The sequence below is a fragment of the Eutrema salsugineum genome, unplaced genomic scaffold (assembly GCF_000478725.1).
Source record: "Eutrema salsugineum unplaced genomic scaffold, Eutsalg1_0 scaffold_8, whole genome shotgun sequence".
In the NCBI taxonomy this organism is placed as follows: Eukaryota; Viridiplantae; Streptophyta; class Magnoliopsida; order Brassicales; family Brassicaceae; genus Eutrema; species Eutrema salsugineum.
Genome location: NW_006256414.1, coordinates 6,663,573 through 6,680,624, shown reverse-complemented (window position 1 = coordinate 6,680,624; position 17,052 = coordinate 6,663,573). Strand labels below are relative to the sequence as shown.

The following is a 17,052-nucleotide window of genomic DNA, read 5'->3' as shown; positions in this document are numbered from 1 at the left end:
TCAGGTCGTCAGAAGTTTGGCAACCAAAGAAAACCTTCTCACAGTCTGATCATCCTCAAATTTAGCGACATTATAGAGGCGACAACTAGCTTTCCAACACACTTGAAATCAAAGCAATCCAACGGTTAGATCTCAAGATATCATTAATTTCTTGAAGGCCGATCAACACAAGTCCAGTCAAGCACATATGCTTTCACCCGCGGCCAGCCTTCTTCCCACCGCGGCTCAGGAGGTTTCACCCCCGGTGGACCTATGTCCGAACCTCAGGAGCCCAACTAAGGCCCAAGACACTTCCTGAACCCATTTTACAAGCCCTAGACGCCCAAGACTTGGAGAAACACTATAAATACTCATTTTTAGGTCTTTTGTAAGGGAGCCTCTTTCTTCTCTTTGAGAGGGAACTCATTCATAGTTTTAGGTTTTATTTTTATGCATCTGTAGAAGCTTTTCATCGCCATACTGTCTTCAATAAGAGAAGTTTTTCTGCAACTTTGTTTCTTTTACTTTTCTTCTTCTTAGTTCTAAACCGATGATGATGTCTACCTCAGCCATGTCTGAGTAGTCACCTAGTTGGGTAAAAGGGTAATCCAAAGGGATCCCATGTTTGAATGACATCTAGGTTTTTAGGAAAAAGGATTTCGATTTTTAACATGATTCTTCCATTCATCCAATTCTCAAAGCGGTAATTCTGGATTGATCACCCAGAATCCGATCCTAGGTTTAATCCAAGCCACGAGAGTGTTGTATCTGGGTTGCCTGAACCGGATCTTATGGACGTCCCCGTCGTAGGAGACAATAGCTACCTACGGAGGGTACGTAAGCAGATATGGATTCCGATCTACAAAGCATGATCTTGTTTTGGCATGAGAGCGAGAGTTAATTGCCATGAACATGTGATTAGATGATTAGGGTGATGAGAGTTGGCTAATCTTACATGTGTCTATCTTTGTTTCAGAGTCATAGAAAATCCTTACCTAAATTCCTTGTGTTTTGGTCTTTTGTAAGGGAGACTCTTTCTTCTCTTTGAGAGAGAACTCATTCATAGTTTTAAGTTTTATTTTTATGCATCTGTAGATGCTTTTCATCGCCATACTGTCTTCAATAAGAAAAGTTTTTGTGCAACTTTGTTTCTTTTACTTTTCTTCTTCTTAGTTCTAAACTGATAATGATGTCTACCTCAGCCATGTCTGAGTAATCACCTCGTTGGGTGAAAGGGTAATCCAAAGGGATCCCATGTTCGAATGACATCTAGGTTTTTAGGAAAAAAAAGATTTCGATTTTTAACATGATTCTTCCATTCATCCAATTCTCAAAGCGGTAATTCTGGATTGATCACCCATAATCCGATCCTAAGTTTAATCCAAACCACGTGAGTGTTGTATCTGGGTTACCTGAACCGTATCTTATGGACGTCCCGGTCGTAGGAGATGAAAGCTACATATGGAGGATACGTAAGCAGAGATGGATTCCGATCTACAATGCATGATCTTGTTTTGGCATGAGAGCGAGAGTTAATTGCCATGAACAAGTGTTTATATGATTAGGGTGACGAGAGTTGGCTAATCTTACATGTATGTCCTTGTTTCAGAGTCATAGAAAATCCTTACCTAAATTCCTTGTGTTTTAGAACATGAACCCTAAAGACGAACCTTGAACCCAGCGCTTTTTACTTACTGTTTTTTAACCGATTTTTACTTAAAGCTCTTTTTAATTCTCTGCATAATTAGATTTAGTGACAAACGAAAAACCCTTTTTATTAGATTAGGTTTACGATTGTTTTTAGCATCAGTTCGAAGTCCTCAACACACAAATCTCTGTGGATTCGATCCTTAAGTACTAGTGCGTTTGCTGTGCACTTTCAACTTGTCTAGGGTAAAACTTGTGTTGCCCACTGCACTCACACCACTTTCCCATTATTCACAATATGCAACTCAATTCTATTACATATATCAGGCAAGTCTGTCCGTGATTTAATGCTGTCTTTGGTTCTTCCTTGGATGTTCAAAACGGTATGCATGATGTTATCGAAACATTATTCTCAATATGCATAATATCAAGATTATGTCTCAGAAAATGATATTTCCAGTAAAATAAACCTTTTTTGTGCCAATTATGATGTACCCCATATCTTTCAGGCATATTCGCTGGAGTGTGCCAAATTCCTCCTCGTGGGACCGTTTCAAGTCCACCCCAATGATCTATTTGCGCTTCAAGATCTACCCCTGTTAGGTACACTGGTGGGGGAGATGAACCAATTTGTTCTTTATAAACAAACGTCCGTTTCTTCTATATTGATGGTTTGGTGGTAAAAACCGATGGTGACAATCAAACCAACAGGTTTTCCGACCATGTTTAAGCTGAAATGCATCAGTCCTATTAAGACAATAAGGACATGATAACCTTCCATGCGTTGTCTAACTTGATAGCATTCTGTATGCCGGGAAATCGCTTATTGTCCACATAAGCACCGCTCGCATCGTAAAGTTTTTACAACTCGAACAGTCATATGTTCGTACTCCGACATGCCACAACTGGTTTAACTTATGTATGAGTGGCTGCAAAAACACATCAAGGGCTCGCTTCGGGTGATTTGGACCAGGGACTAAGATACTTAGAAACAAAAACTCCCTTTGCATGCACATATCTGGGGGAAGGTTATATGGCGTAAGGATCACATGCCATAATGAATATTGCCTACCAGACATACTAAATGGACTAAACTCGTCAGTGCAAAGACCAAGATAAATATTTCGCTTAGATCTAGCAAAGTCTGGATGTACGGTGTTAAAATGTTTCCAAGATTTCCCGTCAGAAGAGTGAGTCATTTTGCCATCTGTTTGTGAATGTTCTGCATGCCATCTCATCGATGCAGCTGTCCATTCAGATTAAAATAGTCTTTTTAACCTTTCATTTATAGGAAGATACCACATTCGTTGGTACAAAAAATTTTTATGCCCAGCAATTTTTGGTCTAATCTTGGCTTTTGGCAGAAACGGCATTCTTGAAGCTTCTTATCATCTCTCCAAAAAAGCATACAATTATCAACACAAACATCAATCATCTCAGAAGGCAATCCAAGACTAAAAACCAGCTTCTGAATTTCACAATATGTTTCAGCAGCCAAATTATCATCTGGCAAAAACTATTTAATAACATCTGCTCAATCGTTCATCAAACTTCAGATAGATTGTGATCAGTTTTTATTGTCATCATCCGAGCTGATAAAGATAATTCAGATAAACTTTCTCTACATCCCTCGTAAAGAGGCTGTTTTGCTGCGTTTAACATATCATAAAAGCGTTCCGTATCTGCATTGGGCTCCTCAACAATATCAACATGTGTTTCATGAAATGCATCAGTAACCATAGCATGCATCCTATCCTGATCTTCATCCTGAACTTGACTACTTTGATAATCATATGACGCTTCAAAATCTTCATGTTCTTGATGATTACTACTACTCCGTGCATCCATCTGACCACTACTCATGCTGATACCAAATAAAGTATTGCGACATGAACACTCTATTCAATAAATGCTGCCGGACAGTGTCAATAGGAATATGTTTCCTATTTTTGAATTTCACACAAAGACAATACATTTTTCCGCTTTCAATTACAGTTTGCATAAGGCCGCCTGATACATGAATATTTCCAATCTGTTTTTGAAGTCTTCAGTCAACGACCTCTCAACATCTTTGGGCGTATACATCCACTTTCGTAGATCGTATATAGAAATTTCAAAAACAAATAATTAATTTTTTGTTTTTGATATAAATTTCAACTACTAAAAATTTTACTCAACATTCAAAGACTCAAAAAATTGTGTCTTTGTATGTTTTTTTGGTGTGATGGAATAACGAGAGAAGAAAGGCGTATATATAGATTTTTTGTTTGGTTACCAACATATTGCCATTGAATATTTACATCAAATTTACGTCGAAATAAGTGTTACATCATATTTATATCGATATTACATCGAATACAAGATGGAGGCCAATTCGTTGTATAATTGTTGTAAAGTTTACGACGATATAAAATTCGTTGTTTAATCGTCATAAAATCATCGTAACTTTACGACGATTTTACGACATCAGTATCTTACGTCAAAATTACGACGAAATAGTTTGACGTTGTAAGTTCGACGTAATTGAATCGTAAATTTACGACGATTTAGAATTGAAATAACAAATTCGTTGGAAATGGACCTCTTTCTTGTAGTGTTTTATTAGATATCTAAACTGTATTTATAGATTTACATGACACACTTTGACTAAGGGACACATCTCTAGAAGACAACCCAATGTGGAGACCACACACACATGTAACTGTTTTGCAGTTAACAATTCTAATCTCTTCGGTGTGTGATATGAATAGTTTACATAAATCAGTTACGTATATAATATATGACTCTTCTAAAATAAGAAAATAGGGGGTTGTTCTAAAAGTGACCTAAAACTTGATTTTGAATTCAAAAGTAGACCCTTTTATTCAACATTTAACAAAAATAACCTAAAGGCTTAGTGAAATGACAATATAATCATGTATGACAAAAAAAAAAGATATCCTAATTACCTTTTAAACTCTTGCAAATTCTACTAAAGACTGTAGAAGTCTTCTAGTAGACTTCTAATAAAGTATATGAAGTCTACTATGTAATTACATTATTTTAAAATTAATAAAAAATAATTTTGGTTTCAAATTTGCAATCATAAGTTTGATATGGTTATTTTTAATGTTTATAATTTATTATCTCACATTCATAAGTTTAAATTTATGGTTTCAAATTAAGAAGAGCAAAATATTTGATTTAGGGTTTACACTCAATAGACTTCAATATGAAAGTCTTTTAAACCGAATAAAATAAATTTACCGAGAATTAAACCAAAATTGAACAGAAAATAACTTCTCCTAACCAAAAAACTTCCCAACTTACATAGACCCAGATATAAACCATAATAAAACTAAAAATTGTTTACTCTAACTGGAAAATCTTCCCATAACTGCCTTTGGTGTCTGGCAAAAGTAGAGTTGGTGAATCACATTCTTTAGCAAGACAAGTATATGGGCAATATCCAATATTCCCAACACCAGAGAATGGTTATTGTGGATCAGTTTATGATAAGACTGTAAAGACGAGGATTCTTTTTCTCTTATTCCCAACACCAGAGAATGGTTATTGTGGATCAGTTTTTCCCAATATCCAATTTTCCACGCTTATACTATCATTTATATACTAGATTCTCATCTGAACACCTGTGCGGGATTATTCATTTATAAATTTAATATAAATATATAATAAACTCTTATAACAATACTTCATTATGTAGACCAAATTTAGTGAGTGGTTTGAGTTGTGTTTTGTTATAAATATTAGGTGTCTAATTGTATGGTGTTTTGATGAATATAATTGAACGTTGATAACTCTAACGAGGTTGAATAAATTTTATAGTGCGTCTCATCTATTGAACAAAGTCTGTGTAGCGCAATAAAATGATAATCATTCTTTTTAATTAAAGTTTTATGACAGATTATTTTTTTAACTACATCAATAACCAATAATATTAAAGGCTGCACGAAGCACGGTAACTGACTAGTATATAATATGAGAAAGTGAAAGATTATCTCTTAAACTTCTTTCCAGCAGCACTCAAATCGACGTCATTCTTTATAGAACTATCAATGTAATGTTTGACTTCTGAATCACCAATACTGTAGTAATTTCTGCTGAAAGGGGCATGAAAGTTTGACATAAACTCGTCTTTGTATGGTTTTGCTTTTCTTATTATTTATTTTGTGGCTCTATTTAAGAGAATACTCTTTTTTTGCTCTGTTCTCTGCCCTTTAGTGGGCTTTTTCAATGCAATTCAGATGAAAAAAAAAATAGTACCACCACATAAATGGAAGATAAAGATTGAAAAATAGAATACTTGCAAATTTACATATATACTATCACGCTAGAACTATTAATAGATAGATAAATACTTTCGTTTTCAATGGAAGTCTAGGGTTAATTCTTTTGCAAGAGGTCGCAATATGCATGTTTGTGGCCCTTTTATATGTTTCATGAGTGAATAAACCCTCTGAAATCCATCCAAAAGATAATTAATAGGAATTGGTAGAGTGTAATAATATAGATATGACAGATAAAACATCTATATTATTAGCTTGCGAATAGTATCATGGCAAGATGCCAACACTAACAATGGGCCATTCCTAACATACGGCTGGCAGACGACTGAAGAAAGATAGAATCTCAAAAAATTCTAATTAAAGCAAATCTCAATGGTCCATCTATCGAGTCCAAAAATGCGATCGTCAATGTCCAAAACAAACCACTGAGACGATTCAAGATCACCTCAAAAAACTTGTTTTCGTGCAGCCAAAAGAAGATTAAAATGTAATACTGAAATCAATGCATGATCTTAGAAGACAAAACAATACTTGGCAAACGTACTACAAGCCAAAGCAGCAATCTGCTTCGCATCAGCTACCTCAAACACATCTGTGATTCCTACAACCATTTATCAGGAAACAAATTACTGCCATTAATTCTCTTGTTAGGTCTTAGTTTCACTCAAATTGAAAGATCATACAGCTTGGAAACAATTTTGCAAAGTATGAATCGCCTATGAAAGAATAGTGTTGGGAGGAGATTACATAATACAGGGTGCGATCGAATTTAAGACCTAAGGATCGAACAAGGCCGATGCACTGGTTCTTGACAAATAAAAACAGATATTGAAATTGAATTTGTGCCCGAAATGTTTTTTCTTGCTCTATGGGGTATTAAAATGTTAGAGCTGGCCATGAGAAAAGAATTTGGTGAGAAAACTAAGGCAGAACAGTTAATGCCACAACGCCACTGACTGCCGCTGCGATAGCTCCGACCACAAATCCTGGTAGGTTTCCACCTCCAAACAAGGCATCGAACGGTCCACCTCCAAGTGACACAAACATTTGTGGTATCACGATTGCCAAATTCAGAACTCCTAGAGAAAGCCCTGTACATTAAACAAAAAGGGACACCCGAGTTTAGTTTTAGATGTTTTTTCTATAAATTATTATTATCCCATATTAAGGGGTTTGAATTTTTATTATTAGTATTAAAGTTAAAATACCTTGGCCGGCGCCAGAGTCGCTTGAGATTATGGAAGCTAATGCGAACGGGATACTGAAGGTAACCTGTAATAATACAAAAAAGGATTAATTTTACTGATGAAAATAATTAAAACCAATGGATACTAATCTAGTAACAAAATGGAAAAGACAATATGGACTTACAGCAAGAGGAATTCCAAGAATAGCAAAGAGAGTCAACGCTCCAGCTCTGTTTCCTTCGGTCGGACCAGCATATGCACCAGCGGTTTTCCGGTGAGCCTCAGCCAACTTTGTAACCAAAACCGTCATGGCCAAACACACGGCGAGGATGAAATTCACAACTCCCCAGAGCCGTTTAGCTCCTCCCATTTTCCGACCAATCCATTCAATACCAAGCGACATGAATCCAAGAACGATAGCGTTTATCATCAATCCCAACGCACCAACGTGTACTCCTTGGTTGTAAAGGCTCTTCAATTTACCGTCTCCTGCGGAGTCACCACCGTACACTTCACGACCCATCCAATCGGTATCGAACAAAAGAAAAGGGAACCAAGCGATCCAGTTCAAGGCCGTGACGATTATTAGCATCCACATCGGACGTTTCATCACCCGGAAAGCTCCAAATATCTCACCAAAAAAGGGAGTTTTCACGTTGGAGTCTCCTTTCTCCGGCAACCATTGTTTGTCTTTGACGTATAAGAGTGATGCTATGGTGAGGCCGAGGAGGAGGATGATGGAGATGAGAACAACTCTTGAGGTTCGCGCAATAGATGTCGCAGCGTTTGTCATTGTGAAAGGAAAGATCTTGTGGAGGTTAGTGTAGGATCCCGCCGCGTATCCCAAAACATTTCCGACCGCCATGAAAAAGGAGAAAAATGCGTTTGCGGTCCGCGTTTTCTTTGCGTCTCCTGCAGCTAAGTCGGCAAGGAAAGCTCGGCAAGGTCCTTGAAGTGTGTTGTTAGCTACGTCGAGGATCCAGAAGCCGAGAGCAAAGAACCATATGGCACGTTTCTTTGGAGTCTGCTCGAGCTTGTCTCCCGCCATCTGGCCGAGATCAGCGGCATATCCGATCAGGATACCAGCGACGGCGACGAGGACGGCACCGGTTGCAATGAAAGGACGGCGCCGACCAAATCTTGAGGTGCATCGGTCACTGTAGTAACCGACGGTTGGCTGGACAAGCATGCCGGAGATGGGACCACATAGCCAGATGAGAGATGACCATTTGTGTGGGATTCCGAGAAGCTGCACGTACGGAGTCAGAAGAGAGAGCTGTAAGGCCCACCCGAACTGTACACCAGCGGCGATTGAAGCCACCGATATCATCTTCCTTAGTGGCGATGGCTCACCAATAACCGCTGCCGACAACGGCGAGGACTGTGTATCTAGAACAGCCGCATCTTTCGAGGGTGTTTCTACTTGGAGGGCACCCATATCGATTCAGATAATGGGTTAACAAAATCAAAAGGAAGAGGATAGCAAATATCGTTTCAGATAAATTTTAAAATGTGTTATGTTTTTGTGTGTTTTGGTGATGAAGGAGATGATAGAATGGGGCTGTATATATAAGCAAGGTGAATAGGGATGAGATGTTTATTTGAAAACTGTCAGAGATGATAATTTTGGAATGTTTTCTACAACTGAATATTTGTTTGAATCTCTCTGTCATAGCTGTTTTGGAAAGTAAATATTGGATATTATGCTGTAACATCTATATCCTTATTAGATTGTTTTAATGTATCTATCCCTCCTGATCTCTGTTGAAATTTGAACTCTCAAGGTATTCTGCAGTGTTAGGAATTGTAGCTAAATTAAGGTATTGTGGTGAAACCATTACGGAGTCTCAAATGCTTGAGAAAACATACACCACATTCCATAAAAACCACATCACTCTGCAACAACAATACTGATTGCGTGGATATACCAAATTTTCGGATTTGATTGTGGCACTCTTAATAGCTGAGAAGAATAATGAGCTCCTTATTAAGAATCACATGACACAACCTACTGGATCTAAAGCGTTCCTTGAAGCAAATGCATTGGATGTTAAGAATCCAGTTAAAGAGAACAAAGCATCTCGAGGACGTGGCGGTCGAAATTACTGCGGACGTGGGAGAAACTACAGCCCACAGAATAAGAAGTCATTCCAGTGGACTCGTTCTGAACAATCCCCGAAGGGAAAAGAACACCAAGGAAGTACCTCACAGAAGCGAGAGGATGCTTGTTTCCGATGCGGTACCAAGGGACATTGGTCTCGTGTGTGTCGTACTCCTGCACATCTTTGTACATTGTACAAAGAATTCGTCAAAGGCAAGGGAAAGGAAGTCAATCTTGCGGAGCATTCTGAGGGTACAACGCACCTCGATGCATCTGACTTTGCAGATGATTTTGACGATACCGCCCTTACGAAAGCCTGAAACATCCACCATGTGACTACTGAAGTTCCAACAAATGTGCCATTAATAATTGTCGCTTATGTAAAATATAATGTATAATTAATGTTGCTTGCATTACCTAAATATGTATAATTATTGTGTGATATTTTCTTATTAATGTATAATTATTGCATGATATTTGCTTTATGAATAAATATCTTATTATTATTAATTATTTTTGTTTATTACAGAAATAGATTACGATACAAACGAAACTTGACATATACTAAAGATATTTGTATACCAGATAGTGGAACAACACACACTTTCTGATACATAGAAGATATTTCTCAGATTTGAGACCGGCAAAAATTGTTGTCAACACAATATCAGGTCCTGCAGATCTGATTGAAGGGACTGGTAAAGCTAATTTTGCATTACCTTATGGGACAAAGTTTTCGATAAATTATGCACTATTTTCTCCAAATTCAAAGAGGAATTTGTTGAGTTTTAAAGATATATATCTTCAAGGTTTTGATACTCAGTCTGCAACTGAAAATGGGAAGAAATATATATACATAACTTCTGAAAAATCAGGAAAAAGGCATGTATTAGAAAAGTTACCAGAACTCCCTTTTGGTTTACTTCATACATACATAAATGTGATAGAATCAAACCTTGTGATCAAGAAAAATTCTGAAGATTTCACACTATGGCATGATCGTCTTGGTCATCCAGGCACCACTATGCTGCGAAAAATCATAGAACATTCACATGGATATTCATTGAAAATCCAGAAGATTCTCAAGGAAAAGGAATGACATGTTCTGTATGCTCTCTCGGAAAATTGATCATAAGACCATTGCCAACAAAAATTGATAAAGAGTTACCAAAATTCCTTGAATGGATTCAAGGCGATATTTGTGGACCTATACATCCACCATGTGGACCTATATACTAATTTATGGTAATGATTGACGCGTCAAGTAGATGGTCACATGTTTGTCTATTATCATCTCGAAATATGCCATTTGCGAGATTTCTAACTCAAGTAATCAAACTAAGAGCTCAATTCCATGATTATTTAATAAAGAGAGTTAGACTAGACAACGCTGGTGAGTTTACATCCCAAGCATTTAATGATTATTGTATGGTAACTAGAATCGAGGTTGAACATCCTGTAGCTCATGTTCAGACACAGAATGGTTTGGCAGAATCATTAATAAAACATTTGCAACTTATTTCAAGACCATTGATCATGAGATCAAAACTCCTGACCTCTGTATGGGGACATGCTATTTTGCATGCAGAAGCGCTTATTCGGGTAAGGCCAAGTGCATATAATAAATATTCCCCATTACAGTTGGCATTTGGTCGAGAACCAAATATTCACATCTACGAATCTTTGGTTGTGCGGTATATGTACCAATAGCACCACTACAACGTACAAAGATGGGACCACAAAGAAGGTTAGGGATATATGTTGGTTATGATTATCCATCAATCATACGATACTTAGAACCACAAACTGGTGGCGTCTTTACGGAACGGTTGGAAGATTGTCACTTTGATGAAAAAGTATTCCCGGTTCTAGGGGGAGAAAACAAAAAGATAGAAAGAGATATCAAATGGAGTGTACCATCTCTGTTACACCTTGATCCCCCTTCTAAATGTTCAGAACTAGAAGTTCGACGAATTATACATTTATAAAGATAGCTAATCAACTACCTGATGCATTTGTGGATACCAAAAGGGTGACAAAATCACATATACCGGCCGCAAATGGTCCTGCTCGTGTAGAAATACCACAAGAACGCGAAAAAGCAGATGATACACGTGAGTCTAGAACACGTTTGAAGCGTGGTAGACCTCTTGGTTCCAAAGAAAAAAATCCTAGAAAATGGAAGGAAGTTGATAAACATAATGATCCTAAAATAATAGAATCTGTTCCAGAAGAAACAAATCATGAATCAGAAAATAATGTCGAACATAATGAATCCGAAGAAAATAATGAGATTTATATCAACTACATTCATAATGGAAAGATATGGAATCGAAATGATATGGATGATGTTGATGATGTTTTCTCATACCTTGTATCAAAGGAAATAGAAGAAGAGACTGAAGATCCAGAACCTAAGTCTGTATTAGAATGTCAAAAGAGACATGACTGGATAAAATGGAAAAGTGCGATTCAAGTCGAACTTGATTCACTTAATAAACGAGAAGTATTCGGACCAATTGTACTCACACCGAAAGCTGTAAGACCAGTATGATACAAATGAGTTTTTGTTCGGAAACGAAATAAGAAAAACGAGGTTATGAGATACAAGGCTCGCCTCGTAGCTCAGGGCTTTTCTCAAAGACCTGGGATCGATTATGACGAAACACACTCTCCAGTTATGGATGCAATCACATTCAGATTTTTAATGAGTCTAACGGCTAACAAAAATCTGGAGATGCATCTTATGGACGTCGTTACAGCATACCTATATGGATCATTAGATAATGATATTTATATGAGAATTCCTGAAGGATTTAAGATGCCAAAAGCATTAACTTCCAAAACCAAAAGAGTTATGTGCAATAAAATTGCAAAGATCATTATATAATTTAAAGCAGTCTGGACGCATGTGGTATAATCCTCTCAGTGAGCTTAACAAAAGAAGGATACGTGAACAATCCTATATGTCCATGTGTTTTCATCAAGAAAACAATATCCGGTTTTTTTTTTAATTATTGCAGTATATGATCTAAACATTATTGGAACTAAGGAGGAAATACAAGTAGCATCGAATTACTATAAAGGAGAATTTGAGATGCAAGATCTCGGACAGACAAAGTATTGTCTAGGTTTACAAATTGAGCATTCCCAAAAAGGTATATTTGTACATCAATCTGCATACACAAAAAGAGTGTTAAAACGTTTTAACATGGATAAAGCAAATCCTCTTAGTACTCCTATGGTTGTGAGGTCACTTAGTGTTAAAAAGGATCATTTCCGACCACATGAAGAAAATGAAGACTTACTCGGTCCTGAAGTACCATATTTAAGTGCAATTGGAGCTCTTATGTATCTCGCAAATTGCACTCGACCTGATATATCATTTGCCATTAACCTTTTGGCTAGATTCAGCTCATCTCCTACATAGAGACATTGGATCGGAATTAAACATGTTTTTTAGTTAACTTCAAGGGACAGTTGATTTAGGATTATTTTATCCTAAAAGCTCAAATGGACAAATGATTGACTTTGCTGATGCAGGGTATCTATCTGATCCTCACAAAGCCCGTTCACAAACTGGATACGTTTTCACAGTCGGAGAAACTACTATATCATGGCGCTCTCAGAAACAAACACTTGTGGCTACTTCCTCAAACCATGCTGAAATCATTGCCCTCCACGAGGCAAGTAGAGAAAGTGTATGGCTTAGATCAATGACCCAGAATATCAAACCAAGTAGTGGACTTTGCGTTAGTACAGAACCGACCATCTTATATGAGGATAATGCTGCATGTGTTGCCCAAACAAAGGAAGGATATATCAAAAGCGACAGGACCAAACATATTCCACCAAAGTTTTTCTCATATACCCAGGAGCTTGAGAAGAATAAAGAAATTTAAGTGAAATATGTTCGATCATCTGACAATGCTGCAGACCTTTTCACAAAGTCATTACCTACTTCGATGTTCCGAAAATATGTCCACAACATTGGGATGCGTCATCAACGAGATCTATAAAACTGTTCTAGTCACTCGAGGGGGAGCATGCGAGGTTGTACTCTTTTTACCTTTACTATAATTTTTCCTACTGGGTTTTTTCTAGAAAGGTTTTTAACGAGGCAACTAAAGATGAATCCCAAGCGATGAGAATGACAAATGGACTCCAAGGGGGAGTGTTGCAAAGTCAAAACTTTGCGTAAGGATTTGATGATGGAGCCCATTTACTTATCTCTTACAGTAATATTTTTCTGATTTTCTTCTATATATAGCATGCACTCGTCCATTGTAAGAGATACCAAAAATCAAATACAAAATCTCTCTCTCCCTCTTTGGTACACATCTATCTCCATTTTTATTATTACGTTCTATTAAAATAACTATATTAATATTATTCACATATTTATGCTGATATAATATACAATATACGATATAATTAAAACACTCTTAAAATTAAATCTCTTTGTTTTGAATACTTGCATCCAAGCTGAGGTTTGTGACTATAACATATATTAGATGATTACGCTAACATTTGTAATTTTGTAGATTCATGAATAGTTACAAACAATAGTTCTGAGTTCACTTGAGGATCATGTTTCTTTAAAAAAACTAGTATCTAAACTTTGGAAGGCCTGCCGAATCACATTGAAATTTTGTTGAAATTTAGTAACCTCTAGCTATAACCAAACTGTGATTTAGCCATCACCATGACCAAAGAATAACAAAAAATTTGACTACAGAAAAAAAAATATACATTTACCAAACTTCGTGGCCATGAAAATGTTAGGTTACTAAATTGGCCATGAATGTCAACAGACTTGGCCACTAATCAAGTACGTATGAGTTACGAACTAGAATATTAACATCATATTTTTATGTAAATTTTTTGATGTCTTTTTTTTTTTTAATTTAGAGCAAAGCCGTCTTGTCGTGACAATAACATATTCGTAGATTAACTAGGCTAACATTAGTATTTATCAAGATTAATTAATCAACTTCAAAAGAGTTACAATATTTCTGAGCTTACTTGAGTATCATGTTTCTTAAAATGCGATGTTCCAAACTTTGGATTTTGAAGCCCAGCCAAACCCCTATAATGAAAATTTTGTAAGGATGAAGTATCTCTCACTACAAACAAAAAAAAACTGCCATGGGCCATTTAATCTTTTTTTTTACTCTAATAAATAGACAAATAAATAACTGATCTAAGCATATAAAGCCTTATCATCGAGTTTCTTCCCCCTCCCTCATCAATCATCGGCTATTTTTTAGCTCATGGGATCCAGAGACTTCAGTCTCTCCAACAACGCTCAATTTTCACATTCCAAAGCTCTTTAAATATTTTCCTTTGCTCCCAATACCAACATTCACGATTTTTAGTCACATTGAATAGGAAATCATCGAGAATTTTTTTGCTTTTTTTGTTTTAACTGGAAATTTAAAAGTTGAAAACCGCCAAGATGGAAAACCAAATAATTCGATTGCAATGGGGAATAAGTTATTGGAAACAGAAAACACCGAAAAAACAAAACGGCGCTGATGTCAACAGAGAAGAAAGAGGACGGCGGCTGTGGTGAAGATAGGACAGCCGTAAAAGAGGACGACAACAGTGGAGGAGATAAAAGACGGCGGAAGTGGATGAGAAAGACGACGGTGGGAGTGGAGACAAAAAATAGGGCGAGACCAGAGAAGACACAATATCAAAGACTCTCCGCCTTCTTCTCCGGAAAACTAAAGAGGGCCTGTCCAACGGAGAAGATGACGCTGAAAGAGGTTGAAGAGATGAAAATCACTTCGTGGAGTGAGGCGATTGAACGGTGGCTAGGTCACAGGGTTCATGGAGTGAGTGAGAAGAGAGATTTTCAAGATCGGTTCATTAATATTTCAACACTATGAGATTTGGGTTTCGAATCTTAGAAAATGCGATTTATTATCAATTATACAGATAAAGCAATGAGTTTTTTTTTTTTGGTAAAATTAAATAAAAAAGCCAATTCTGTGATTATCAAAGAAAATTTTGGGTTAGTGTCCGTTGAGAAATCATCGTTGTAACGATTATCGTAATTTATAATAATAAGATAATGATTCAGTGTTGAAAAAAACAATTTTGGAAAAATACTAAAATTTATGAGTTAATTGGTTGATAACCAAAACTGACTACAAAATGAGTAAACTAACAAAAGCAGCTCTAAAACCCCAAATCACTATTTATATTGTCCTCATAAATACTCATTTTAACCCTAAGAAATTTTCCATGTTTTCCTCCTCACGCTCTCAATTATTGTCTTTTTATCTTTTTTTTCCTTGTTTTTGGAGTAATTTAGCTCAGTAACCAAAATCGGGTGAAATTTGCAGAAATAATTAAGGTCCCACCAAAAATTATCAAAACTATTTGTGGGGTTATCAGAAAATACCAAAATACCCTTAATCTTCACTGCCACGTCGCCTCGCTTTTACTGATGGTATATGTAATAAGTGGGTAGGGTGGCGTAAGTAAAACTAGCATAGATTTGTCAAGATTTGAATTCTGCATGTTCAAGATGTTCATGATAAATAATGTTTTATCGAATGTTTTCATTTGTTATAGGTTAACAAATATTATATGATATATAAACACGTAAATTAACATCTAACATTGTTATTTTCACGATAATGAACATGTTAGATTGATAATGATAATAAGTTATATAGATTGTTAACGGTGTTATTAATTTTCTTAGCATGCTACACATAAGTTTATATATAATATTATCTCTTATAGTGTAAAGAACATGTTAGATTGATTATGAACATGATAGACTGATAAATAATAATGAGTTATATGAATTGTTAACGGAGTAATTAATTTATTTAGCGCATTACACATAAGTTTATATCTAATATTATTTTCTATACTATCAAGAATATGTTAGATTGATAACAATATTGAATTATATAGATTATTAGAAAGTGTAATTGATTTTTTTAGTGTGATACAGATAAATATAACACACTATTTGAATATGTTAGCAGTCTAACAGTAAATTGAAAGACTAATTCAATTTTGTTGTTAATCCCCACCACCACACCTTCACTCACCATCACCATTCGTCACCATTATTGTCAATTTTTTGATGTAGCAGTTTATTTATGGCATTCTAGTTTTTTTTTCCCATGAATCTGCATTCAATTTTTACTTACAATTTGTGATCTTCGGTGAGAAGAATAAAAAAGTAGGAGAGAAAACTATAACAACAACTCTGTGGTGAGACCATTATCGAAAATCTCCAAGGTTCAAAGCTTCGTCAAGTCTCAGATTTTTTCTGGTAGTGTTGCACGTGAGTGACACATAGCTTGGACACTGTCCTCGTGACAAAAAGAAAGGTTTGTTGTTGCTCCACCAAAATAGAGATTCAGAAAGAGAAAAAGCAATTATTCAGCAAGATTTAATTTAGAAAATGAATCTATGAATCAGTTAGAGATTGAAAGAGAAGAAGATTGTGCGTAAGAATAGATTAGAAAGAGATAAGGTATAGAAAAAAGAAGAGAGAGAAAATCCAAAAGTGTAATCTTGGATTATAAAAAAGTAACAGTGAAATAAATAGTGAATGATTATATCTGCAAATACTAGTATAGAGATGGTTATTCCTTATAATTATTCTATGTTTTGTCTCACTTCCTCCATTATTTTTTTTCTCTTACTCAGAAAAAATAAAATAAATCAGAGATTGAATTTCTCATATTCTTCTAATAATGATTCAATAAAGCTCTGATGAAGATGAAAATCCAGCGAAACCCGTTGATGATCTGGGTATTCATGGCTAAAATTACTAATTATTCATGTATATCATTTTTTGGATATTATCGATGAATAA

The 17,052-nt window shown here is 36.0% G+C and overlaps 1 protein-coding gene and 1 pseudogene across 1 annotated transcript; one reads left to right on the top strand and one right to left on the bottom strand.

Moving 5' to 3' along the window:
* Window positions 1-6,833: 6,833 nt before the first annotated feature.
* Window positions 6,834-8,537, bottom strand: LOC18009771 (annotated as a pseudogene).
* Window positions 8,538-9,097: 560 nt separating this feature from the next.
* Window positions 9,098-9,520, top strand: LOC112088214. Its single transcript, XM_024158502.1, has one exon. It carries the CDS (start codon window positions 9,098-9,100, stop codon window positions 9,518-9,520), a length of 423 nt encoding a protein of 140 aa, XP_024014270.1.
* Window positions 9,521-17,052: the final 7,532 nt, after the last annotated feature.

Coding starts and splice junctions, on each gene's coding strand:
- LOC112088214 (XM_024158502.1), top strand. CDS start 9,098: ATGACACAACCTACTGGATCTAAAGCGTTCCTTGAAGCAAATGCATTG.